The sequence below is a fragment of the Accipiter gentilis genome, chromosome Z (assembly GCF_929443795.1).
Source record: "Accipiter gentilis chromosome Z, bAccGen1.1, whole genome shotgun sequence".
NCBI lineage: Eukaryota > Metazoa > Chordata > Aves > Accipitriformes > Accipitridae > Astur > Astur gentilis.
The window spans coordinates 69,374,948-69,402,115 of record NC_064919.1 but is presented as its reverse complement, the minus strand read 5'-3'; the positions used below and the strand labels follow the sequence as shown (position 1 = coordinate 69,402,115).

General features: G+C 35.6%; 1 protein-coding gene across 1 annotated transcript in view; it reads right to left on the bottom strand.

Annotated features, from left to right (window-relative positions):
- ARL15 (ADP ribosylation factor like GTPase 15) overlaps positions 1-27,168 on the bottom strand; it is a 214,680-nt gene that overhangs the window by 106,405 nt on the left and 81,107 nt on the right. Inside the window, exon 5 of the mRNA XM_049794747.1 lies at positions 24,097-24,305. Coding sequence (XP_049650704.1) covers positions 24,097-24,305 — 209 coding nt within the window. The remainder of the gene's footprint in view (positions 1-24,096; positions 24,306-27,168) is intronic.

Here is a 27,168-nt window from a genome sequence, read left to right as displayed (position 1 = left end):
TCAAGTTAAGTTCATTTTCTTCTTTCAACAAGCATCTCATACAAAAAAAATCCTTATTAATTAATGTTATTATTCCATAGCAACTTCCTTTACACTGTCACAACAAAGATCTGTCCCATCATAACTATGTTATGTAAAATATGCATCCTCCTTAGTTGTATAACACCACTTAAAATGGTCTTTACATAAGCTTCTTTTACCAATGATTTTTTTCGGAACATGTATGCTGTTTGGACAATTACAAACCTGAGGTTGCTTTCTTCAGTTTAAAAAAGCTGGTTTTTTATGGTCTTGCTGCTCCTTAACTCCTTAAAGGACTTATTAGCATTATTCAAAAAGATAGTTGATAAAGAACATTTAACTGTATAACAATACTCAACAGACAGTTGATTATAGAAAGACGTGTCAGTGCACATATGGCAGGCGGATAAATTATGCACATCTGGATTACTTTTGGCAAGAAACACAGCTAAGTGTCTAATGCCAAGTTTAGCAATCTGTCACTATCAATATGTGCATTTATTTAAAAGACGTCAAGGATTCAAAGTCATATTTTCTATTTCTTCATAAAAGTTCCAGTGCTTCATGAGACAGCAAAGCAGGTGACAAAACACATTGCTTAAATTGCCAAAGGCTGTATAAACACGAATAATTTTGAAGTCACCATGCATAGAGGAGTAGCCAAATTTTCAAGTCAACTCTATTCTTCATTAGTTTATAAAACATCTAGAATATAGAGTAGTCATATATTCAAGTTCTGAATAGCCAGCCTCAAAACTTAGCTGCAAGTGGTTAAAACAATTCAGTAAGTTTAAAGAAAATTAAACAAAATGAAATTATCAGAAAAGTTGCAATTACAATGACATTTGTAACAATAATTGCTTATTTTTAGCGATAGTTTAATGAAAAAATATGTCACCCCATATCTAACTTTCTTGGCCATAACAAAATAACAGACTAGTCTTAGATAAAGCTTACACCATCTTGAAAGGCAAGCATAAAACTGAAGGTTAAGAAGTCATGCTTGTTCTTAATTTAAATCTAATAAAAGTAAATAAACCAGAAAAACTCAAATAGATATTAGTATTTGCCATAAACACCAACAGCTATATAAAAACAAATTTGGTGATTAAAAAGCCAGAGATATTTTTCTGAAAAGAACAGACAGTATGACCAGCAAGACCTTTATAAATCCAGAAGTATTTAAAAAATATGAAAGTCAAAATCAGATTTTATGGCAAAAAGCCTACTTGCTTTCTTAGGCATTAAAATCATTCAACTCATACTAAATAAGGGGTGAAAAGAAAGAAGTATTAACATTGCTTATCATTTTTCATGTAACAAAAGCTACACAAATTTGTAAGAATTCCAAGACTGCCCATTGCTTAAGAGAAGGTGAAAACCCCTTTGGCTGATGGTGCTGTTTCTTTGCTGTAAGAAATACCATTTGGCTTTAGCTGAATGATCATAGTAGTCTCATCCACAGTCCTCTCATGATTTATATTTCTGAGGGGAACAAATCCCATTCTGTCTCATTCATACTGGCTAGATGTACAAGGAGCCAACATTAGGCCTGCGTAAATAAATTTAACTCCTACATTCAAAAGCTTGACTTCATTTAAAAAAAGTTAATTTTTGTGGTTTGTATGCAACAGAGTAACTCGTTTTTATACTCTTATTAGTATATGAACACATGAATTATAGGAAGATTTTGATCTATATTCATTATATTAATAAGAAACTGAAATTACTTGAGATATATAATAATGTTTATTCCAGGTACTTAATAGAAGTTACATTAATAGTTGCCATACCAAAATAAAAGAATTTTGCAATATATTTCAGAACCTAAAACCTTGGCATGTTTTCTATAAAAGCAGTCACCATTTACATTTTGTTTCACACACAGACACACAATACACAGAGAGGTAAATAACCAGCCAATAAACATTTTACATTTTAAAATAAGGAATTTATTCACCATCTTATCGAACACTAAATCTGAAGCTAAGAGCGAGTTTTAACCTAGCCTAGATATGAAAAAGTAAAGCTGGAAGGAACCTGCCAAAAGTCAGTAGAATTCCTTTCCTTCCTGATGGGCAAGCTCTCCTCTAGTAGCGGTATCATGCTGTTGAGGCTGCTGAGACAACAGATTTCATACCAGTCTCGGGACAAATGCACTAGGCAGTAGGAATTCAGGCGGGTCTTCGAGAGGTTCACTCAAGATGGCTTTTTGTTTGTTCATTCGTTTGTATTTTCCTGCTGTTCACTTCTTAGTGGATAGTGGATTACGGTACCTCTTTTTCACCATGAATAATCTACTTGTCTTGCCTCCAGTACCCCTAAAATTTTCACTCTTCTTCACATGTACTCAAAGTAAACATGCAAAATTTTGTGCAAGCATTTCACACCACAGAAGGACTTGAGAAATTCTTCTGATGAGCATGCATATGACAATATTTTAAGCAGATTATTGATTAAATTGAATTGAAAATCTCTTAAAAAGGGTACGTACAAAGGTCTGCTTACCAGGACAAAATTCTTAAGCAGCACTGAAATGTGTAAACAACAAGCTGAACAGTGCTACATAGGTTAGGTATAATACAAATTGACAATACAGTGTACACTCTCTATGGGGCACTTGACATGAATTACTTATGCGACAGCTAAAATTAATAGAGAGGGAAATTGATAACTTCAGTTGTACTGAATTTCACTTTAAAATGCTTTCAGTAGATTTGCAATAGTTTATACTGTATAACAGTGGCTTTTTTATTGCATAAACATGTTCAAGCTCAATCAAATTTATCTGTGTCTAGATACACTGAAATGTCTTGAACATTAAGCTCTCTACCAGCAGAGGGGGAACCTCTATTGTGATTTCTTTCTTTCAAAGCACTCCAAAGGGAGTCTTCTAAATCCATTATTTAGCTTCTAGTGCATTCTTTTTATAAACCTCACATATAGAACTAGGCAAATACTCCTATTTCCCATAGGCATTCAGAACAGAAACCTTAAATTGGCTGATTGCTCTTGTTGCTTTGATCACACCATGAGACAGCATTTCTAAAGCTACTTCTAAAATTTCAATGTATACCAGCATGACTGTATGTTAAGAGAAGTGTATACACTCAGATTTTTCTTGACCCTTGTTTTAAATGACTTCTTATCAGTTTACATAACTTATTTCACCATCACAGTCTTTGGAGCTTTTGTTTTTCTATCACAGAAATCAAGGTTTCTCCCACCTGTACTTGGGTTTCCAAGTTATTTAAAACTACAGATTGTCTTTATCATTCTAGAGCACTTATAAGACTTTTTTATATGGACAGAAGCTGAAGTGCAGAAATAACCTACTTCAACAAAGTCAACTGTAGACTTGCGCAACAACTCCACAGCGAAGACAAGAAATGAACCTGCATTTCCTAACATCTCAATAATTGTAATGACTTTTCCCACTGTAAGTAACAGTTAATTCTTATCTTAATTTCTCTCCCTCAGAAGTCCCACTTGGATTAAAGCAAACTGTATGTTATCAAATGAAACAACCGGTAATTAGCCTGTGTAATGAAAAATATTTATGTTATGGTATATTAACGGCCAAAAATATAACTTCTTTCTGCCGATACCAACTGGAGAATTGGACAGTGGGCATTTGCTGGAGAGTCATCCAGTTGTAATCTTTATACACAGAAGCATCTTATGAATTAAAATACTTTAAATATATACAGTTTTTATTTCATTTATGTTGTGAGATGTCACCCACAAAAGATGCTCTAGATTGGAATTTATCATGGAAGTCGTAGCACATATTAAACAACACACACAGTTCTAATGTAATTCAAGAAAAATACCATAAACAGATTCTTCAATATAATTTTTAATGGAGCTATGATTCAAAGTAGCCTTAAAAACCGACCCCAGGTAAAGTTCTGTTATAAGGGGTAAACATTTTAAGGGGTAAAGCACTTTTCTCACTACAGGATGAGTGCCATATCAAAAAAACCAAACCAAAACAAAAAAGAGCCAAAGCTCTGGCTAACTTTGCCCAAATCTAATCGGAGTGCTTAACTGCACCATTACATCGTGCTCAAACAAAACTTTGATCATAAATTCCTTTTCAGAGACCAAAATGAATGACAATAGGAAAGCAGGTTTCTATGGCAGGGCAGCACTGTTAAAGCTTTCAATAACCATGTCAGCTCCCAGGGTCTTTAATTTGCTTCTGTGGTGGCCTTTGTTTTTATCTTTAAAGAATTCAGTAACTACATGACATACACATATCTTATTTTTTTTTCAGTACTCTTCGGTAAAATTTTAATTGCTCTCAGACACACATTTGTGAGGGGTGATGGTCACCAGAGCAGACTTGCAGAGCACCACAGACAGGTGAGGCTCTGAGCTTCTGGCAAGGAGTCCCAAACACTGAAAATGTCAATGCTTTTGGGGAGGCAAACACACAAGCACAGCTCTCATTCTCTGCTTTTTAGCATTATTCTTCCTACTCAATGCTTGGTGACATTAGCTGGCACACCCTGTCTGTAAATATTCCTTTCTCTGCAGAACTAGTTTGGGGGGGGGGGGGGGGGGGGGGAGGGGTGTAAGAAAAGGAATTTTCTAGGACTCTGGTTTTCTTTTCTACTCTTCAACTCTTTTCCCTTGTTGCTTGCCTGTCAAATTTAAGATGAAATACTTCGGTCTGCAAAGACAAGCAAGAGATTATTACTGCATGACAAAAACAAACCTTGTATTTTCTAACAATAGCCTGCCAGCCTCAGAGACAGACTACAAGAGACATGTGGCTTGGCCCTTCCAAGTCAAAACTTTAGATACTATGTGTAAACAATAGTGTTTCCCTGGTGTTATGAAATACAAAAAACCTGGTATGGCCTTAAAATATAGTACCATAGCACAGTAAAACCTTGCAGGACCCAGGACCCAGCACACAATTTAAAGAAGTAGTATGGGGTTGTTGGAAGGTTTTTGGTATTGATCCATGTTTGGCATAGAAAACTACGATGATAAAGTTTTATTTTGGAAATTATGTTCAGTGCCTCAAAGCTCATGAACCAAAAGGTTATAATGGTGGTATCCATAACTCATTCTCTGTAGGAACAGCAAGTATTCTACTAAAAGGGTAGATAACTAGAAATCCAATTTAAAATCAAGAGAGGTTTTAAATAATAAGGTGACAAACACAAACTCTTTTTGAAAGACAACTATTTTCAATAGCAATGAAGTAGAACTTAGCTCAACAAGAACAGACTTCAATTTTCCTCTTATCACCAGAAATTAAGACTTTCAGAGTGCTTTCAAGTAAGATAATTATAAACATCATGGTGATGAATAATTGTTCACATCTGTCCCAGCAACAAAAGCTGCAGATAAGAAAACATTTCTCTATTTCCAAGCTCTGCACAAAGTGGCTATCTAAGCAAAGTCTGAAGATGCTAGAGAAAATTTTGATAGAGGTGCAGACTGATGGTCCTGATCAGATCTATTGCTGTTGTAGAGGGAGGGCAGTTGTCCGAAGTGGAGTTAGCTGAAAAATGCAAAATTTGTGGAATCCTGTGGTGTTTTGCAGGATTTCTGGCAGAGTTTTTCTGTGTTTCTATAGAACTATATCAGTTTCTTGCTCAGTCTTTCATGAAGCTCAAGCTGCAAATTTCTTTAATAGGTACAGGATTGCCACAGTTTTCAGCAGTAATACTTTATACCGATCTTCACAAAACTCCCATAAACTTGACTCCTGAAGAGACTCATCACTCTAAGAACAAAGTAACTGATGAAGCAGTAATTAAGGTCCAAAAAAAGAAACCTGGGAATCAAATTTAAATCTTTCTTTTCATCTCTAGAAAAATTCAGGACTTTATCAAAGCTTGCAAACTCCACTACACAAACTAGCTGAGACTACTTCTCGCCTGTTAATACAAAAATCAAAGAGTTGTTATCTATTAGCACTTACATTTTGTATGTATACTAACGGTTATACTTTGAATATTAGTACCTACATTCTGACTTACTAATTCTGAAATACTTCCAAATAGGAAAATTTTTTTTTTTGCACACAAGATGAATTAAAACTCCATTCAGTCAAGCAAAAAGAAATGGAAACAACTGAAATAACCTAAACAGTAACAGAGAATTTTAAATCTACAAGATAGAGAAAACTATGGTCTTCAATGGGTATACGAACAAAATGGCCACTTTAGTATGGATGTTCCACCTATCTAAAAAATATTCTATAGGAATACTATTTCTGCATTCTTTAACACCATAACTGAATGAACAGGGATGAAAATGTTCATACAAATAGAGAATATTAAATCACCACAGTTTTCAAAAAACATTAAACTCTGAGAATGTCTCAACTGTTTCTAGACACCCTTAATAAGGTGGTAGTGAAACTGACTGGTACATACTGAAATGAAGTATGCTGAAAAATTTCTTTATAACAGATAACTAATTAGGAGATAGTGTACTATCTATGTCTTGGGTAACTCGGGAATGCTATTTCAGAACTTGACGGTGCTGTATTTATTTCCATTTATTACAATAAAAGAGAATCCAGACTGACATCAAGTAAATCAAAATCTTTTTCAAAGGGTCAAAAAAGGGTTTGAATGACACAACCCTCAAGTGTCAGAGCAACATCACTATCTTTTTCAATCAATTTGCAGCTATTGTTGTCAAACAGGTTACAAACTGACAGAACACTAAAAATTGTATTTTGAATATAAATTCAAAGTGTAAATCTAATCTTAATACAAAAGACAAAATTAATTTTCAGTTGCACTAGAATAACCCAATGAGCTTTGGCAAATTTTTCCAGCACTCGACATGTTTTAGTCAAATTACTAACATAGTGAGAACCTGACTAATAATCCTGAGTAGGGCAAGTCAACTCTTCCTTCATTGTCTGATTACAATACCCAGACAATACATACTATATTCTCAAGCACTTTCAGTTACTAATTGCAGGTTCTCAGAATACTTAAAATTGTACTTTTCAGAACACAGAAGTTGAAATAATTGTAAAGCCCCAGGACCAGAAAACTATCATAGCAGTTTATTGCTTAAATGATTTGCATGACTTCTCCAATCAGAGTGGACAATACTGTGATCCTACCAGGAACATAAGTATAACGCAGGACTCCTTATGACTGCAGTTCTTAAAATTGGTACCCCAGTTCTTTAATTTGCACATATCAGGGTCTATTCATATAGAAGTATTGTGATGTTGGCTGAATCACAGCCATCTTGGAAAAGGAGAAAAATGAAATTATTCAATGATTACAGTGATACCACCAGTTGGGACATCATAGTCTTGTTTTCTGTTCTATCTGTTGAAACTTTTGCATTAAGCTCTTAATTCCTGCTTCAGATTCAAACTCTCATTGGAATCACTGATACTTAGATGGCCATAGCTTCGTGGTTGTAGCTGACAGTCTATCAGTGCTTAAATTCTGTAAAATAAATAGCAGACTGTTTCCTTACCTCAAAGATGACAAGCAAATACATTTAAGACTGACATGTTCCAATACTACACTACTATTTCAGTTAAAGGCCTAAGTACGGGGAATACGATGCATGAAAAGATCCAGACAGGCTTCTGCCTGAAAACCACGAAAGAAAGGGAAATGCACTTCCAGTAACTCCAGTTGCCTCTGGTACGACAATTTATAACTGAGGTCTCTCTCTAATTCAGTTTTTGTGTGTCTGAGAAGAAAATGGAGTAGAAAGAAGAGAAATTGAATTATGAATCTGAACCCTCCAGAGAAGGACAGTTTTGCAAAGTATTTTGCATCCAAGCAGCTAGATTTCTTGTCTCCCCTCAGCCACGGTTCTACCTAGCACATTAGTCAAGTTCCTCCTTTTTCATTATATCTGTTTTCTGCCTCCAAGCGCCCTCTGCCTGAACTGGCTTCTACAACACCGTTTTAGGGCACAGTCCTTAGCTACCAGGTCTCCTCCCCAGCAGAGTGTTGGTTAAGGCTACAAACTCTAAATGGCATTTTTATCAAATAATACTTAACATTCACTATTCCCTTCATCTTCAAATGCCTTACGGAGATTCAGACCCATGCACATCCTGATCAACAGTACACAGAAGAGAATTCAAACACCAGACCACGACCGAATCAAACTAACACAAGGAGGCTCCATGTGCCCCACTGGCAGACATAGTCGATTTTTAAATTATCTCTCAGCCAGGGTCTGACAAAAATGGAGATGCTGCTTTGCTGACCTACCCTGTGAACACAGCTCACTTCTGAAGCATCCATTCCCCTGCACAAGGGTCAGGGACTTGATGATCTGCTGCCATCTACATGCACAAAAAACATCAGCCAAATCCTGGGCCTTATTACCTGCAAGAGCAGACCGTTTAAGCTTTTACCGAGTTTGGCCAGTAACAGCCATCTTCCTGATGCAACTGCACTCTCAAGCAAATGTCAACAAACTAACATGTAACAAAACAAAAACTTAATTCAATGTTCCTGATTTCAAAACAGGCAGTTCTTCAGTCAATAAACATTCCTTTTAAACTACAAGTAAGTGAAAGGTGACTAACAGGCAAAAGACTTTTTAAATGCCTGGAGAGTTTGGAGAGGGTTTGGAAGGAATAAGCTTGCCAGAAACTGCTGGCAAGCACACTCCCTACAACAGCCGGCAATGGGATATCCAAGCATGCATTTTTGCTTCCTTTCCCAGACATACTATTACCACTGCACCTTCTTATTTATGCAGGGGAAGGGTGGCATTATTGAATTCATTGTCTTAGTTAAGCAAGATTTTTTCCTATTGCTCAGAAGGAATTAATTTCAAAAGGAGAGGTAGCCAAATACATCTGGGGAACATTTTAAGCCCATCTTACAGTTAGTAAAATCTGAATTGTCAGAGTCCATTGGCATAGCATAACCCTTCATTTTTATGCAGCTTATTAGCTACTGCGTTCCCAGTTTAGAACATCATTAGAGGTGTATTTCTCAAATATAGCCCGGAGACACAAATAATGACTTAAGAGTAATGTAAGAAGGCACACCCATTTTCTCTAGTAAAGGAGCACCTGCAACTACTTTTGTATTTTGTGTTTCTACTATTTTGCTAAACCTTAGTGGTTGCATCCCATCCATGATGTGGACTAAATCATAACCAGTTCACACCATTATGGATTTTACAGTGGATAACCTGCAGGAACTGTAGCTTAACCTGCAGGAATGCATAACCTTTTGCTACAGATTATATATTGCAACATAAACAGAAAAAACTTCTATGTTGCATTTTAGTACCTATATGAAAAGTTAACATGTCTGTCTTACAAGAAATGCTTTCTTAAAAGGCAATTATGAACTGGAAGGAAGATTTCCCAGAAGCCTGCATTTGGCCATATCCCCTCCTCTTCTGTGAGCAGTCTTCCTGAACCAAGCAACAATATTACCATCAAAAAGGATCTTAATCTTTTAATATAATACCTGGCAAGTTTATATGAAAACAATTTACATGGCAGCAAACTTTTTCTGTTTAAAAAAATTTCCAGACACCAAACTACAAAAATTGTTCACGTCTTTAAGAAAGGCAGTAAGAATATATGAAAAATTACCATGTTCTTCAGATAGGTAAGTAATATTTACTCTTCCACTGCCTGTGACTGGCAGTATCAGTACATTTATCTACTCTTGGATTGACTTTTGTTTATAAGCCAATTTTGAAATACTGCTCCAGTGTCTTGATTCCTAAACAAACACACTCAAAAATTAGTCCAGTGAGATGACATTAATCTCTTCTCACTGACCAAATGCTTTGTAATAAGCAGATTGGCAGAGATGACTTAATTCAGACACACTGAGTCGGTGAATAATTAAATCAAATAGAAGAGCTAATAAAGAGTGCATAGATACTGCACAGATGATACTTAGGGAATGGAGAAAGTCAATGGAAAGAGAACAGTAGTAAAGCTTAAGTGAGTTTTGATTCAGTATTCTGATTTGTTAAACATTTTCCCATCATTTTATGCCCTAATAAGTTTCCATTGACTAACATGACCTAAAGCTACAGAGAAAGCTAGTCAAGTGCAGTTTCCTAGAATGTATCTCCACCAGGTTGCTGCAACTAAACATCAGATAAAATAATCAAGAAAACGGAAATGAACCCTGGGAAAAAATTTTGAGACTAGTCTTTGAGTCTAGTAACCACTAAGCTACTTTGGACACTATGCAGTTTCAAAATAAATTAATTCTGTATCAAACTTCTAATAATAAGTGAATTTTACAACGTGGTAAAAACAGGAGTAACGCACTGGGAAAGTCATTGAGAAATGCATCACTGTATATAAAAAATGTATTTTGTTTCCCACATTCAACTGTCATGTAAAATTCAGTTTATCAGGAGGTAAAACTATACCATATGTTCACTGCAAACAAAAGAGGATCAAGATAAATAAAAAATAATCTGGCACCACATATTAATACATAATCCAATGCAAGTAAAAACCAAAAGTTAATGTTCAACATGATTTGCCTGACATCCTGTTGTCTTATCTTCCTTTTAACCAATAAGAGACACTCCCTTAATGTCAATGAAATTATTTGAATGATCAAGGAGCGCAGTTCCTGAAGTCAGATAAGAAAAATTCTCTTAAATACGGTCAGATGTTCTCTGACATTTAATTTTGTATATTTACTAGTCATAATGAGACACACAAAGATCAAGACAACAAATTCTGTCCATGCAGTACAATCTAAAAGTTAACACAGTTGTATGCCAATTGTGGAAAACTCATTTTTGACAGCCAGCAGGAGTAAGAATCAATTAGTGAAACTTCTGGTAGCAGACAGAAAAAAAGTACCTTACCCCTAAGACCACCCATTTGTTTTATTACCTACTGCTTCGATGCACAATGATAATATAGCTAAAAGGCTGCACTTCAGTTTTTACGGAAGCCAGCCAGATCAGAAATAGCAATGATGAGAGTTTGCTATGAGTTAAAGGCTATCAATGCAACAGCTTAAAAGGATGTTCTGCATGGTAGTAGTACTCTTCAAATCATGAAGATTCAGGCCACTGCCAACTAAGTGAATGAAACCAAACAGGATATGTAAATTCAGAAATGGGTAGCTCCAACTTTTTCTTCTTGCAATTGCGAAGCAGCAAGAAAAAAAAATGCAAATATTAACCAAAGACAACAAAGTATATTAGCTTGTCTTAAAGACACGATGTCAAGTACAATTCAAGTGTTAGGAAACAACATTTACTATTAGGAAAAATAATTCTTCAGGACATAAAGACAATTGGTTTTTTGGTCTCTGCATTTGTAAATGTAAATTTGAGATAAAACTGTGTTAATTTCATAAGCAATGGAATGAAGATTAGTGTTTAATGTTCACTCCAAGAGAAACAATAAAGGATATGAGGAAAAAAAAAAATCACAATACACTGCAGAAGACTCGAAATCTACATTCTTGGGCAACTGGTGCCAAAACTTTGTTTTTACATAAATGTGTATTTAATAAAAACAAATAAAAATTATATATTATACGAACACGCGCACACATACACTCTACAGATCTCAAAATAAGCAGCACGGGCACATAATTAAGGGGTCCCCAGGGCTCATAAAGAAAGTGCAACGACCTTGTTAGTGTTTGGCCTTTTTTTCGCACCCAGTCTCATTGTAAAACAGTCAACCATGAAAGTACTTTAAAAAGCTGGTTTTCTTTTTATATTTACAGCATGATTTCATAATGTACCTTTCATGTTTTACAGAAGCTGGTACTTTCTGTATCTTCCTGGCAAATTCAACATGAACCACATACTTTCTAATTTACAACTTTCAGAAATCTGAATGCTTTTGAATACCAGGATTTTCAACTTTGCAATTTAATGACAACCCTGCCTTTGGCCTTTCCTGACCTGTTGTGAAGTAAATCAGGCACACTAATGTGGGCTAACAAGTCTTTTTCACACTGTTCGATCACCCTGCATCTTTTTTCTCCACAGACACTGCCTCTCTCCCACTCTCTGTCTAGCCATCCTCCCTCAAAGCAAACAAAATGGTCACTGTAACCCTGCATTACTGCTCATTAGATCACAGGTTAGTCAAGTGGAACTGCCCGAGGTTCCCAAAGGAGAGCTATACTTCAAAAATCTGTCCATGTCAAATGAAGAAAAAACCCCTGAGCGTGGGGTCACCCAGATCAATGATCAAAAGAGACTGAGAATAGTGGAGGGAAAAAAAGAAAAAAAAGCCCTTTTTTGTTAAAAAACAGCCTTCTGTATAATAAATCAGAATACAAAGATACTAAGCTTTTTCTCCCCCTTAACAACACTCCATTTTGGCTTAAAAATGGAATACCTTGTTTTTCAGAAGATTTTCTAAGAGTAAGATTATTTTTTTAAGTGCCAAGAGTGAGATTTCAATAAATGTCAAAATTACCTTAAGAAAATTAGGAAGACAAATAATAATAGAAAATACTGGGGATTTTCTCTCCATCGTATAGATATTTTATTATTCAAAAATGTAGTTAAAAAATTTTTTATTCAATTATGACTTTAATTTAAGCAAGTGATGCATTCTGAACTTCATGAGAAATGATACAGGTAGTGCATCCACAGAAAAAGTAGTTAACCAAAATTACATAGTTTGAACTCTTCTGGTACATGACATGTGCAGGCACGTGCAATACTTGAAGAATGTGCAGTACCACTTCTGTAGCCTCTGCTCATCTTTTAAGAACATATAGCAATTTATTAAAGACAACTAAGAAAACCACAAAAGAGTCCAAAACAACAACAAAAAGATTTTAAAATGAAATAACAGCTTTATCTGCAAGTAATGAATTTTGATACGTAGAACAGACCAAACTATTCAATGAAGAGTACTGGCTATTTAACAAAGTTCTGTGCACACATGCTTTTGAAAGCAATGTAGGATAGTCTCTACTTACCCAGAATGAAGGAAATATGGCAAGATTAACGTACATAATGCATTTTAAAAATCACAGGTAACTCTGCTTATTCGAAACAAGTTATGTATTTTTAAAACAACAAACATACATTGTGCCACCAGTGAAGGCACTGCTGCAGCTAAAGGGACCCCTATCCTTTCTGCAATACTGGTGACAGAGCATCTTTTAATTTACAACTCTGAAGAGTTTTCTGCCCTAGAGTAACTCTAATTTCACTCTCTTACTTCCTTTATCCTCAGCCGTGAGTAAAGGCATAATTAGGAAAGAAAACAAAGGTATCTTAACTGGAAGAGAATAGTTGGTAGTAGATTTGTAAGTCTGTCGCAAAATTATTACTGCAATAAACAAAGCTATAGGAAATCAAAGGAAAGAAATCCTTAAAATATTCAAATGTTTCATACAACTTCAGTAAATAATTTCCTAGCATTTATTACCACAGTAACATAAAAACCAAAATAAGAATGCAAACGGTGTGATAATGCATTACAAAAAAATACTGGAAAAGTTTCCAGAACAAACCTGTACTGACAGAGACACAGATGGGACAATTTAATTTTAAACAAATAATACAATTGTAGCAAATATATAACAATATATGCAGCAATCCCAATTATCCTCCTTTATATATGCGTGTGGATGAGATGAACAACTTTTTATGAAAAGCTCATTCACTTTGCAGGTTGGGGTTTTTGTTGTTTTTTTTAACAATTTGCTAGATGCCTTGCAGTGCATATTAACACTTGAACATGGAACTTCAGCAGGCATAAACTTTTAAAAGGCCTATACATGAATATTGAGTCTTTAGTTTTAAGACAGTGTTTCTGACCCTTGCAACTCTGCATCTGAGCAGAATCTGAACAACCAAAGATAACAGAGATCAGAAAAGTAAAGCTATTGAGAAACTTTGTGTACACATCACCATGGATTATTCAATGCACTGTTAATACTCTATTCTTGTAAACAGTAGAAAAAAAATAAGAATTATCTGTGTAAATCTGAATAAAACATTAATACAATTTAAAGAAGGAAAAAAAATTCCTCAAGTTTTGTCTTTTTTTAAAATATGTTTCCTAGTTTATTTGTATGATCCTTCACTAATAACTCTTTTCCAGACTAACTCAAAATTTCAGGCTGTTCAGATTCCAGCAGAACAAGTTACTGTTTCATGTCAGACTGATGTAATAGATTTTCTAAACATTTAAACTATTTTGAGAAAACATTTACACTTATAAAGATTCCAGCATGACTAATGATATGCTGCAGTGTCAACAAATCATCATCATTAGAATAATGTCATTATATTCAAAACTCTGCTTCTAGTCTCATGAAGACGATTGTTCCCAGATGCTAGACAGTAGATAAGTTGTGTTTCTTCAGAGGTACATATGCATCTGCTGCTGAATCACTGCAAGAAGGGGATGGGAGAATGGTTTCCCCTTTTTGAACCAGATGTGATTATGCACTGGACAGAAGAGATTTCGGAAGCAATAATGGATACTGTTCTCAGCGTACTTACAGAACGTAGCCTCCAATGGACTGCTTTAAGCAAGATAAGTATTCTCAGCAGTACTCCATCCTCATCCGCTCTGAACTGTGGGACCCTGCAACACTTCAGAACTTGCTGATAGCCCTTCCATTCTTCATTCATTTCAACCCCAGACTGCTCTCTACTCATCTCTTCTGTTTTACTGCCAATAAAGTCTTGGGAAGTGGCAGGGAAAGAGGTGCACAAGATTTGTCACCAGTCCCCTTCCATTCCTCGTATTACTCATCTCTGGATTATCCCATTTTCAAAAACTACAATGTCCTGTCCAACACTTAAGGTCATAACCTGGGAGCAGATCTTTCATTTTTGGCCTCCCTCACACCCACAGAGCATCCAGGATTTTTCCAGAAGCATAATGGCCTGAAGGAATCCCAGGAGAAAAAAAAAAAAACACTTCAGAACTGAGAACGGATAGGAAAGGATTTAATCTCACCTTGTAACAGTAGGTTACAGGTCTTTCCTTGGTCTTTGACAACTGCAGCATTGTCCCAGTAACATGCATCTAGAATGCTGATGCAAAGATGATCTTTTCCCTATCCTGTCACTTGGAAACACTTTATTGTTTCGTGAAGTCTCACATGTATGCCATCATCTCCACGTCCAGAGCTGCATGGCTCGTTCCCTTTCATAGGAATGTTATGGTCACCATCTAAAGCAGTTTCAGCCTCTGATGGGCCAGTAACGCATCAATTTTCAGTTCTGCTTTTCCTCATGCTACAGTTCGTACTCAAGAGAAATTCCCCTCAAGCATCTTCAGAATGCTGAGTTTGGAGAGACACCAAAAACATCCCATATGCAAGCTGAACTCTGAGCACCTTCTATTTGACACAGGTTTAAAGAAACTCTGCATACACATGTTCCCAGCAACCTCTTTGAGATGTTGGGAATTACAGACAATATTAATTTATGTTACTTCACAGTGCAGGTAGTGCTGATGCAGCTGAAAATTTACTACTTTTGAGGCACAGAATTAAATTCCAACTTTAAATACCTACATGGATATGAAATGGATAGATTTTTCTCCTGTTGCAGTTATTCTTGAACCTCCCTGGCATGACCAACAAAGATGTTCATCATGATCTCCCATGCAATGTTGAGTACCTAATTCCTGCAGAATGGACTCAGGCCAGAAATTCATTTCATAGGCTGCATGCCTGCCCTAGTGTAATGAAGATTATGTGAACACCATCAACTTGAAAAAAAAATATATTAAATTTGCTTCTGTTACATTGAGTACCATATATAAATGATACAGAAAAAAGTTCAACTACGCAAAATGATCAGAGCGCCTCTTGCTTGGTAAATAGAAGGTTCGCAATATAGTTAACTTCCCTTCAATCAGTAAACTTATTTTAGCACTAAAGACATTCTGATACTTTCCCTTTAAAAAAAACCAAACTGATATGTCCTCCGCTTTTAAAAAGCAGCAGCTTGTATTCTCGCACTCAAGAATCCATTCTAATAAATATAAGAAGGATGTCTGAAAGGAAAACCCATCCTAAATCACTCATATAATACCAGAGTTTTCACAAAATTGACCCAATGCTTTACTAAATACTTTTCCATTCTTTTCCATCTAATTTTGAGACTTTTTTAATAAAAATTGCAGAGCTGTACTTGGAAAGCAGTTATATAGCTACTATTTTGTTCCATTTGAAATAGTTATTTATTCTGAAAGAAATACATCTTCTCTTGCTCATGCAAAATGTCTCGAATAGTAATCAAACTTTTGAGCACTGAGGAATTCCTCTGAACAGCAGTATCACAGACATAGAGGCCCAAAAGCATCATAATGATCATGTAGTCAGATTTGTATCCAACAGGCCTCAGGATTTTCTTTAATTCTCTACTAAAGCCCAGCAACTTTTGACCAAGCAAAGAATGTTTCAGAAACAACTCTAAAAAGCTGCACTCTTCCCAGCTCCAGCAGTCTTTAATGAATACTATGTAAGTATACAAATATTTATGAAAAACATTTACTGAAAGATGCATAGATTTTTGTATCTGAAAACATTTGAAAGTTTCTCTAATCACTTTGCTTTTTATTGATATAGACTGTGCTCTACCTTCACAGTCACTATGTTTAGTTCTGCAAGCACAACCAACTCCTTCTCTTTGAATGATATTGTCTTTTTTCTTCCTTGGCTAGGAAGACAACAAGGACATTTACTTTTCAAAGCACATAGTGAAAATAGATGCTTCTTTCCTAACTCTCTCTAACCCCAGTAAAAGTACTTGGTCACCTACTCCAGAACCTTCATTGTTAAGTAATAGGGAAAAATTATTTCCCAGAATTTCCTGTATAACCTTCCTCTACTGAGGTTCACTGTAGTGGGATAAGCAAAAAAAGGTGAGTGAGAAAGGTGTCAGGGGGAAAGGTCCAAGTCTCACTAGGGTTTAGAGTTTCACAGCACCATTTTTCTGCATCAGTACTATTTCATGCTCATCTTCCTCCCACCTCTTGTTTGTGCCTAGCTTATCCAATTGTCTTGTGAGCTGAGTCTGTTTGAAAACAAGACCAGGAGGAAGGAAGGGAGTAGTTAAGGAATTTTTATGCCGAAACCAGTTCATCACATAGTCACACAACGAGTCAGACTGTCACACCTGAAGGATGAGATAAGCAGAGGCCAGCATGCAAGCTAACACTGCTGATAAAAGAAACACTCCAAGTACATCCATCCATATACATATAAAACAACCATTCGCAGACACAAAAAGTGATTTTAAAATCGAGTTACTGATGTTGAAACTATATACAGCAAAACTCTTCAAAGTCTACTGCTCCTCCTCCATCTCCTGTTCTTCAGCTCTCTGTATATCGTGCAATATGTGCACAATCGCAGGTGTGCTCAAGCATTTTTATATGTTCAGGAAGCTCATTCTAATTCAAAGTTTCTACAGACACCATTTCAACTCAGTTCCTTGCAGACTTACTGCTTTGCCAAAAGCAGAACTACGAATTTAATATTCAGGGATGTATTTTTCTTTGTCAAATGGGCCACCTACATTGGTACAGCACACTTACTTGTAAGCTGTGTTATTCACCTGAAAATTATCAACAATTCTAATTCATATTTTGATCTAATGAAAATATATTGGGGATTTTATCTGCCATGGCTTTTATTGTAAAACATAACTGAAACAGAAATCCACACGAAGAAAAAGTAAGCTTACTGTTTTGATTCTTCATGTCACCCTTTTATAAAGGGATTTTCACAAAAAAAGTAGAGTCATTCTAGACAGATTTATTTACAAATCCTTAAAAAGACTTCACAATTCCTTTTCAGATCATCTTAACTTCTTTGCTTACCATTATCTCCTCCCATGCCAGTGGCTCAAAGGAAACAGACAAATCCAGCTTCTTCCAAGTTTTTCAGTTTCTCATTTTAATTTCTTTATATGGTCACTTGCATTTTGCAGTAATAAATATTTACTAACCAACTTGCTATTAGTACAATCATTCTAACTATGCAAAAATTAAAGTGAACACTACCTGGTAAATATTTACATTGAACATGGTCTTGCAACTGTATGAAATTGTTTTGCTGTTCACATCTAGCTAGTATGTGGATCTACTCACAAATTATTTTTATTTAAATTGTTCATCTTTTTATATTGTATTTTATTTACATTATTTTATTTTAATCTTTTTATATCTACATCATCTTCCTAACAGGTCCGAAGAAATTCTTTAATCAGAATGGGAGTTCCTATGAGACACGTAAATAGGGGTTATTTCTGCATTGTTCTAAACATGGTAAAACTAATATTTCCTAAACATCAGTTTAATAATGTTCTCCTCTCCTGCAAATGTGTTCGTAACTGAAGTCTGACAAATAACTCCTCTGTTCCTGCAAAAGCCACAGTTGTGAAGGAAGCAGCCAATACTTAAAATACCAGAGTCCAGCTCCAAAACAATCTTCAAATATCAGGGGATACACCTTGGACGAGAAGTAGTATTTGCAGTGAGGGGATTGCAAATATTAAGGTCATTAAGGTCACTATGATCTCAAAATTGGGTAGGAATTCATATTTTGGCTATTTGCTGCAGTGATCTGAAAATAAATCATTTCAGAAAGTTTCTTGAGGAACCAAATATCTTACCCCAATTTAACTTTGCTATGGATGTCCCTGTCATAAAATACGCAGATTTGCAACAGCTGGTTTTTAAGAATTCAGATAGGTGAACAAATTTGAGAGGCTTGACTGGGGTGAGGATGGGACAGAATGCAGAGAGCACTTCCATTTTCACTCTTTGTTTCAGGCTAAGTTTTTGTAGTACCTGCTGCTGGAGAACCTCCTCAAGTGTCACTGTTCAACGCGGTTTTTCAGATTGTTAGTAATGACATCTCTAACTGGTATATTGAAAAGGTTTCCAAAAAGAAACCATTTTCCCCTAACTAGTAGAAACTACAAAAGGCATCAACTATGGCAAAACAGTACGAAGATGCCAAAATAAAAAGAAGTAATTACATCCTGGAATTAAGCCTGTCATATGCAGCCAACTCAGACCGTAAAGCAGCAGCAGGCCCAGAAATCACAGCTCCTAGAGCACTCCAGCTCCCTGGCACCAGTAAAAGCCTCCCAAGATGCTGACAAACCTGGACATTCTCCTGCAATGGTTTAAGCTTTAAGACACTTAAGGCATCGAAAAGACATTGTTTATCTACAAAAATATTTCCAGACATAAACAACTGAGAAGAAACTGGCACCGTAACAGATATTAGCCCTCACATCCCTAAGGTGGCTTTTTTCACAAGGAGAGTCACCCTCTACTTTTCTGCTAGCAGAAAACCAAATTAAACACTGTGCACAATTCAAAACCCAAATGCCTTAAAATATTCTCAAATAGACAAATACATCACAATCTATGTAAACATGGGATCAACCTTTCACACTTGCTTTTGAAAATATTGTTTGTAATTCAAAGATATTTTTAATCTTGATCTATCAAAGAAAAAAGGAAAATAGGAAGGACTTTCCTCTGGAATTTCACACACCCATCAGTACCGCAACTTTAAAGTAAAATCTTGTATGCAAGAGAAAAAAAAGCACTTGTGATGGGCACACTAAGTAACCTTTTCACCTTTTTTTCCCTCACAACAATATTTAAAAAGATAAAATAATCTTAAAACAGACTGAAAGACTTTTGATTCACTGTCTACTATTAAGTCTTTATTAAAAAGTTCTAGCATTTTTTAAAATGGGTATTTAGAACATATCTTCAATGATTTCCTCCGATACTGGTGGTCAGCAATTTACATATGTGAAGGAAATGTATTAATTGCCTGCGCTTTTGGATAACTAAAAGAAAACCCACCAAATGGTTATAGTCTATGAATGTTTTCACATATATGACCTTAGAATAAATAGTTCATTTGGAAGGGACCTACACTATTCACCTAGTCCAACAGCAATCTTGAAAACAGCATTAACTATAAAAAACAAAGACACTCCTCAAAACAAACACACTGCCAAGCATGTAGCTGCTTCACCACTGAACTGGCAAAGCTTCACGGTTCGACTAGGTTTCTCCTTTGGCCAGTCCTACATGGCTTCCAGAAGTCCTCAACAGATTCAGACAAGCATTCGCTCAGCATAGCCTGTTCCTAAAATACAGTGGCTACGGACGACTTCCAACACATCCTATCTGCGACTCCTCAATATTGCTCTGACCTGCGAGGAAAGTGACTCTCAGTTTGCATACTCGTTCAAATCACAGGCATCCACTGCAATATCCCACTTTCAATATTATTATACCAAGTAGCATACAGTCCAAAATAAAAATCAACAAGTTGGTAATCATACTAATGCTGCTGTTCCCTTGCAAAGCAATTTACAGTGCTTTCATCACCATAAAACTCCTGTAATATCTTAAGCCTGCAACAGAAATCTGACTAATGAAAACCAGTTGTTACAATCAAAAGCACTTCTGTGATGGAAAACCAAAAGCACACTCCCATCAGCAGATACTTAATAAAAAACCCCATAATTAGGTACACTGTTTTAGAGTTGTACCCTGCGTTTTGGAAACAGTGGCCAAACTGATATGCCACCATCTTTCCATCTGCTGAGTAATTTATTTTTCACTTGTAACTATTTTTATTTACTAATTCAGGAGGTTTCCAAAATGGAAGTCAGAACTGACTTACATGATTCATTCTTCATTATTGCAATTTTAATCTAAAACAAGGTTATTTTGCAGCATACCTATTGAGTCAAATATGATTGTCTGAGTTTTACAGTCTGGTTAATACATGCAGTCTTTACTTCAGCATGGGTCACTTGAAATCACTTAGCAGCTATTTGAAAACACTTAAATATGTGCTACTGTCACAGGAACAACAAAACAACTTAGAAATATCTTTGACATGGGAAGGTGGAATAAACACAATAGAAGCTGACATAAGAGAAATAAGAGGCACAATATTTAAAATGACTTCTTCATTCATAGTTTCTAGAATGAAATGAAATGTCAGATTTACCTCCTTGATTTCATTTTAAAATCAAAAAACCTAGGCAACAGCCAACCAGCAACAGAACACAGGAAAAAAGGATTACATTTAATGATTAGTATCTCAAATTAGCTTCTCCTGCAATTTTTCCTGATCACTTCACATGCCTGCAAAATGAATTGGGTTAAATTACATTTCATAAATTAAACAAGTTATTTGGATATTCTTACAAATAGCCATTATAGTTTTGAATTGAACTATTCATGACATTGCTTAATACTTACAGCATGCAGCTTCTACAGTAACATTTCTACCTAAGCAATGCACAGAGAAAACACATTAAAATAAAATATAAAATTTTGAAAAACTGAAAACTGAAGCGACTGTACTTCCCAACGATAAATACGACTAACATCTGTTGCAGAAACTGCTTGGCACTTGTACAGTTTTGTGAAGGATTTTTGTTGTAGATAAATATTTTTCTACAATTCCTATTACGCACCACTCAACTCAGACATTTTCTTTAATTATACTACAAGGAGTCCTTTCATATCCATTAAAGAAAGGCAATTTGTTGCCTAAAAGAATGCATACATACTTCTAAATCTCAACTGTGATTCATCTGTCTTCTGACACATAAAAAAGCAAAGAAATACCTATAATTCATGGACTTAGTTCTGCAAAAATGGCTAATAAAACTCTCAATGCTCAACACATTATTTTTGTTAATCCTGAAATATGCTCTTTTTGAAATAAGGAATGGTGTTATGATTCAATGTTTTACTTTCATTTCTCATCTCAATAATGAGGACAACAGCACAGCAAAGCCCTTAGGAAAGCAAGGAATTGCCATTTTAACACTGGCAAAATGGACTGAACAAGGCTCTCACTTTGCAGACACAGCAAACACAAGACATCATTTTTTCAGGGCAAAAAGTAACAACTCTGTAACATTCTCCATTTTTTTTTGTAATTTTGTTTTTCACTAGTCTTAAATAAAGAATTTCAAAGACATACACTGAGGTCTTGATGCAGGGAATTTCTACTGAAAATATGCATAAGCTGTGCAATAGTCTTGTATTCAGCATTTCATACAGACTAGAAGTAGCAATCAAGACTTGTTTGCTATGATAATACAAGGAAAGATCTTTTTTTTTAAAGCAGAATCATATTTAAAAGCTATTGTAAGCATAAAAAGATCTACTCCTCCACTGAGATATCAAGCAATTGGTAATGATGGATGAGGAGAAAGTGAGGGTACTGCGAATAAACGAGAAGAAATGCTAACTCTAAATACACAAAAGATTCAGTTCAGACCCAAAAGTCTATCCACATGGGCTCAACCGTAAAATGGAGAGTTACATGTATAATTTGCTGTAAAGCAAACTAACTGGCATTGTATTCACTATTCTTACGAAACTGGCAAGGAACATTTCCTAAATTATATTTATAATCAAAATCCTCAATTAACTTTAAACCAAATTTGGCTGTTTTAAAAAGGAAAAAAGTAGTAAAATAAAAAAATACTTAAATCATGTGGAAAAAGTATTTCCATTGATGGAAATTGTAATCTCTGCTGCTTTATGAAAAAAAGTAAAAATCAAGACACCTTCAGTATATTTGGATGAATAAAATGAAACCAGTTGTGTCTCAGGATACTGTAATTTTTTAAGTGCAAGGTTTAGGAGTACATGTGTTGCTCTTACATTGCACAATAAACTACAAGAGATTAATAAACTGATATATAAAAATCCATATTACATTTCCTTTAAATATTCATTACTTCTTAAATTTGTTTTTAGATGAACAAGACCTAGAACTTGTAGATTCTACCCCTGCCTCATTTCAGTTTGCCTTTTTAAGTAACTTGACATATTAAATCCAAATTCCTTTTTTTTTTTTCTTTTTGCTAAGCACAGGTTCTTGGAGGAAAGGACCAACAATTTAATAAAACATTTTACAGTGTAGCTTACACAGTTCCCACTTAATCTCTTCCTCTCATATTAAAAATATCAATGTACTCCAGTCACATTTACACTTCTTAACATATAATAAGCTTAACTTTTTATCCTCTATTTCTTTTGGCTAAGAAAGGAAGCATAAAGAGCAATAAAGCAGTAAAAAAAGTATATGCAACTATACCATACAAATAGTTATTCTACAGATCAGTAAGTTTTGCATTGAATTGGCATTCTTCAGAAAGATCATATTTTAGACAAAGAAGTGCATCTAAGAAAGCAACAAGTTTAAATACAAAGCAGCAACACAGTATAAGGTGCTGAAAGTTTTCACTCTGCTGTAATAAAAAACACCACTCACAGAACAAACAGGACATTTCACATACAATCTTTAATAAATGGAAGAGTCTTTTAAATGACATTTATGAACAGAATGACACAACCAAATTTTAACTTCTTCCTACAACTTCAGAAGACTAGGTAGATTCTCATGAGGAATCAGTAACTTTCAGCGTTTCCTCAAAGGTATGTGACATGATAGCAATGTAAGAAAGACAATTTTTTCAGAAACTTAAGAGCAAAAGGTACACCAAATAGAACAATTACGTAGTTTACTATGTGATAGCTACAAATTAGACAAAGACATTATTCCTTAAAAGAAGAAAATCAGAACAAATTAAGGACTTCAGAACAGTAATTGCAACTCTGCCCTCACATCAGTACACAGCAGTTCAGAAAAAAAGCTTTTACATAAAAGACAACCTATGGCTGCAATCTATTGCTTTAAGCAGTTGCAAAGAATGGAGTAATGGGGTAGTGCAAGATTAAAACCAATAGCAAATAAAAAAATAAGCTGAACAAAAAATCACTGTCCCAGCAGCTTTTGATAAAAGTAGTTTAAAAACGCCTTTTCTCCCTTAAGCAAAATATGGTGAAAGCAGGAGAACTGCTTGTATCCAAGTATTACTTGTTTGTTTTCCAGAACAACTAAGCCTGTATAGAGTGCATTGGACTGAGTTCTTAGGGGCTGGGACTGTTCTTGGTCTCCCTACTTACAGTGAAGAGTAATTGAGGCCAGTCCTTAACTAGGATGTCAGGGTAATAAGTAATACTGGGTCAGTGGTGTGCAAATAGTAAATACAAAGAGGCAAGATGCTGCCACATTAACATACCTCTTGTACGGAGCGAGCTGCTGGCTTGTCTTGATGATTGGCCAATATTAAAAACGGCAAAGTACATAACTGTGGATGCTGGAGAGCAGAATGCAGTTCATTCCTAGCAGTTTCTAGATCATCTTCAGAGGAGGCACTGTCTAATACAAATATTACCCCTTGGGATCCTTGGTAGTAACGACTCCAGTATTTCCTGATATTGTCAGCCCCTTTCAAGAAAATAATAAGAACTAATTAAAACAAGAATAATTAAACAGATTTAACACTTGCATCTGAAAATAACCCTTCTACTTAGAACAATCAAAGCAATGGACTAAATTTTCTGTCCTAAATAATCAACATTGAAAGAATAAAAAGGAAAAAAGCAACCATAAATCCAACACACGTATGAAAGTCAAATTAATTCTGTTTAAATAAGGAAGGTATTTGACTGAATACAGTTTTCATCTCTGAAGGTTTCTGCTTCATTAATGAGTACTGGCAGAACTACTATGATTCCAGTGCATGGAATCACTGGAATCTAATCTAATCTATACCTTCTCTGATGAAGTATCTTGGTACTAATACCTAAACCTTTGCCCATTCTTTTTAACTTAGCCCTGCAACTCCTTGGTGTAACCTGTAGCTTCTGGCATGGCAGTTGCTCATTTCTGAGCATGATAAAGTCTTTCAGTTCATCTCCAAACCATCAGGCAAACACTTCACAACTGGGGAAAAAAGGTGTCAGGAAAGCCTATTAAAGTAATTAGAAATTTAATGACGACAATGGTGATACAATAGTGAGTTGAACAGTGAATGAGGAGATACAGTGACAACATGAAAAGGCATTCATTTCAACTATTTTTGCTCTGTCAACCACGCTATGGATTCTGGAAGAGCCCAACAGTAGACACAAGTGACTTTACAGGCTTATGTGCCATGGTAATTTTTAGGACACAGTTCAGCAGCACTCAGCCATCTCAACAGAAGCCAAGCAATGAGGTTATCTACAGAAAGCTTTTGTGTCCCCTGGAGAGCAGCATACGTTGTAACACTGAGGTAGGAAAAAAACCAACCACTGTATTTGACAGCTGTCAAACTATCTAAACTATGATTTGGATATGGGCTATTCTTTGTACATCTGAATCTGGCACTACACTCATGGGGCCTAACGCTAAAAAGTAAACAGCAGCAATATACAAGTAGAAAACTTGACATGTCTGCAAGACAGTGATTTACAGAAATGTGCTGAAGGTATCCTTTACAGACACTTTTCTTGCTTTGAGATAGAGAGAAGTAAACTTTAATGTAGACACAGATACCAAGTGCTGATAAGAACAGAGCTCCATTTTTTAGTGAAACAAAACTACACAAAAATTCTGAGCAACATGTAGGCACAAACAGATAATTTAATGCAACATAATTACTATAACATTGATATGATACTTAAAATATTCAATTCATTTATACATTGTGGAATAGAAAAGACAATCACTAAACAAAGGTGAAGAAATAAGTATCTAAAAAGGAATTTACTCCATATACTTTAGGCATCCAACTCAAGAGTATTCAAATCCTGCCCCACAGAGTTACTGTCTTCTCTGCCGTCCACACTGGAACCTTAAGCACTCCGTTTCTGTATACTACACCTAGAACAATTTAATTGGCTAATGAACGTTGTGAACACACACTTTTTCCTACAAAGAATACTGAAGTCATACCTGAACAGTTTTTTTCTGCAAGAGATCTAAAGAGTTGATTAAAGGCACATGGTCATGGGATTTAGTCAAGACCTTGCTTAATTTCTCTATTTAACCAGACTCATAAGTAAAAATGCACAAATAGGACAGGTATTTCATTTATTTTATCATCAACTTCTGAAGATGAACAATACTTATACAGAAGAGGGATTGCATTGAAAGCTAATTCTATGTTTCTCTACCACCAGAATATCTACCAATTGTACTCATAAAGAATTTCATAGCATCTGTTGGAAGTCCCAGTCTTTCCAAACAGCTGTCTATGTCAGAACCAAGTAGAGCAAGTTGCCAGAGGGACACTATTTACATAGCCACACACAGCAGTATCGCAGGCATCTGAAGTATCACATTACTTTAAAAACTGGTAGAGAATCATTTTGAATGAACTGAAAGGCCAACACCATGATCAGTTCTTTGAAGGGTTTTTTTTTTTTTTTTCGTAGCAACAACATCTGTCTTTCTTACGCTAAGCTTCAGCCAGCTAGTTTTTAATCACGTGTTGCTGCCAGACCCTAAGACTTATCTTTCTAACTGTACAATTTCTAAAGAGAAAAATTGTGTGGTGAACTACAGAACATTTGACCTCTCGTATCCAGGCACATGGAAGAAAGCAGCTCATGAATCCCTGCATGGGACACTGAAGCCAGAAAAGCAGTATACTGATTTGTTGATCTTGCAGTACTGTCTTTTTGGTTCAGGTTCTTTAGCTGCTCAGCTTTGTTTCTCTACATCAACTGTCTCAAAAGAAACACCACCAAAGCGCAACAGGCCTTTTCCCTCCAGCCCTGGCCTGCCACCATGGTGTAGCTATAAGAACCAACTGATAATGTTCAACAAAACTTGGTACTTCCTTCAGGATCTTCCATTAGATTAATGACCTGCTCTGAACTTGCTTACACTTCAATTCTGAGGAAATCCGAGCCTGAGGTTTAAGAATAAAAAAATTTGCACTAAACACACAAGAAAAAAGACTGAGAAAGTCTGTACCTTGGGATGCCATTTTACCTCATTCTTCTGGCAAATGCACTTGAAAAATAATTCTTGGCATCAATAAGCTATCAGCAACTGGAAATCACAATCTCTACAAGACAAATAAGCTTATATTCTTTTGCCTTAAGTCTTCATATTTAGGGAGCATAACCTGCTCTCAACTTCTTTCTCCAGAGCATTAGGTAGTACATCGTGGGGTCACCCTCACAGGAAACACTGGCTTGCAAATAGTGATCCAGCCATTGCACCCTTACAGCATGACAAATTCAGTCTTACAGAGCAAGCAGTTGTTTTTAAAGGTGCAGTTTAACACAGACTATCCTATGAATTAATCTCTTCATCT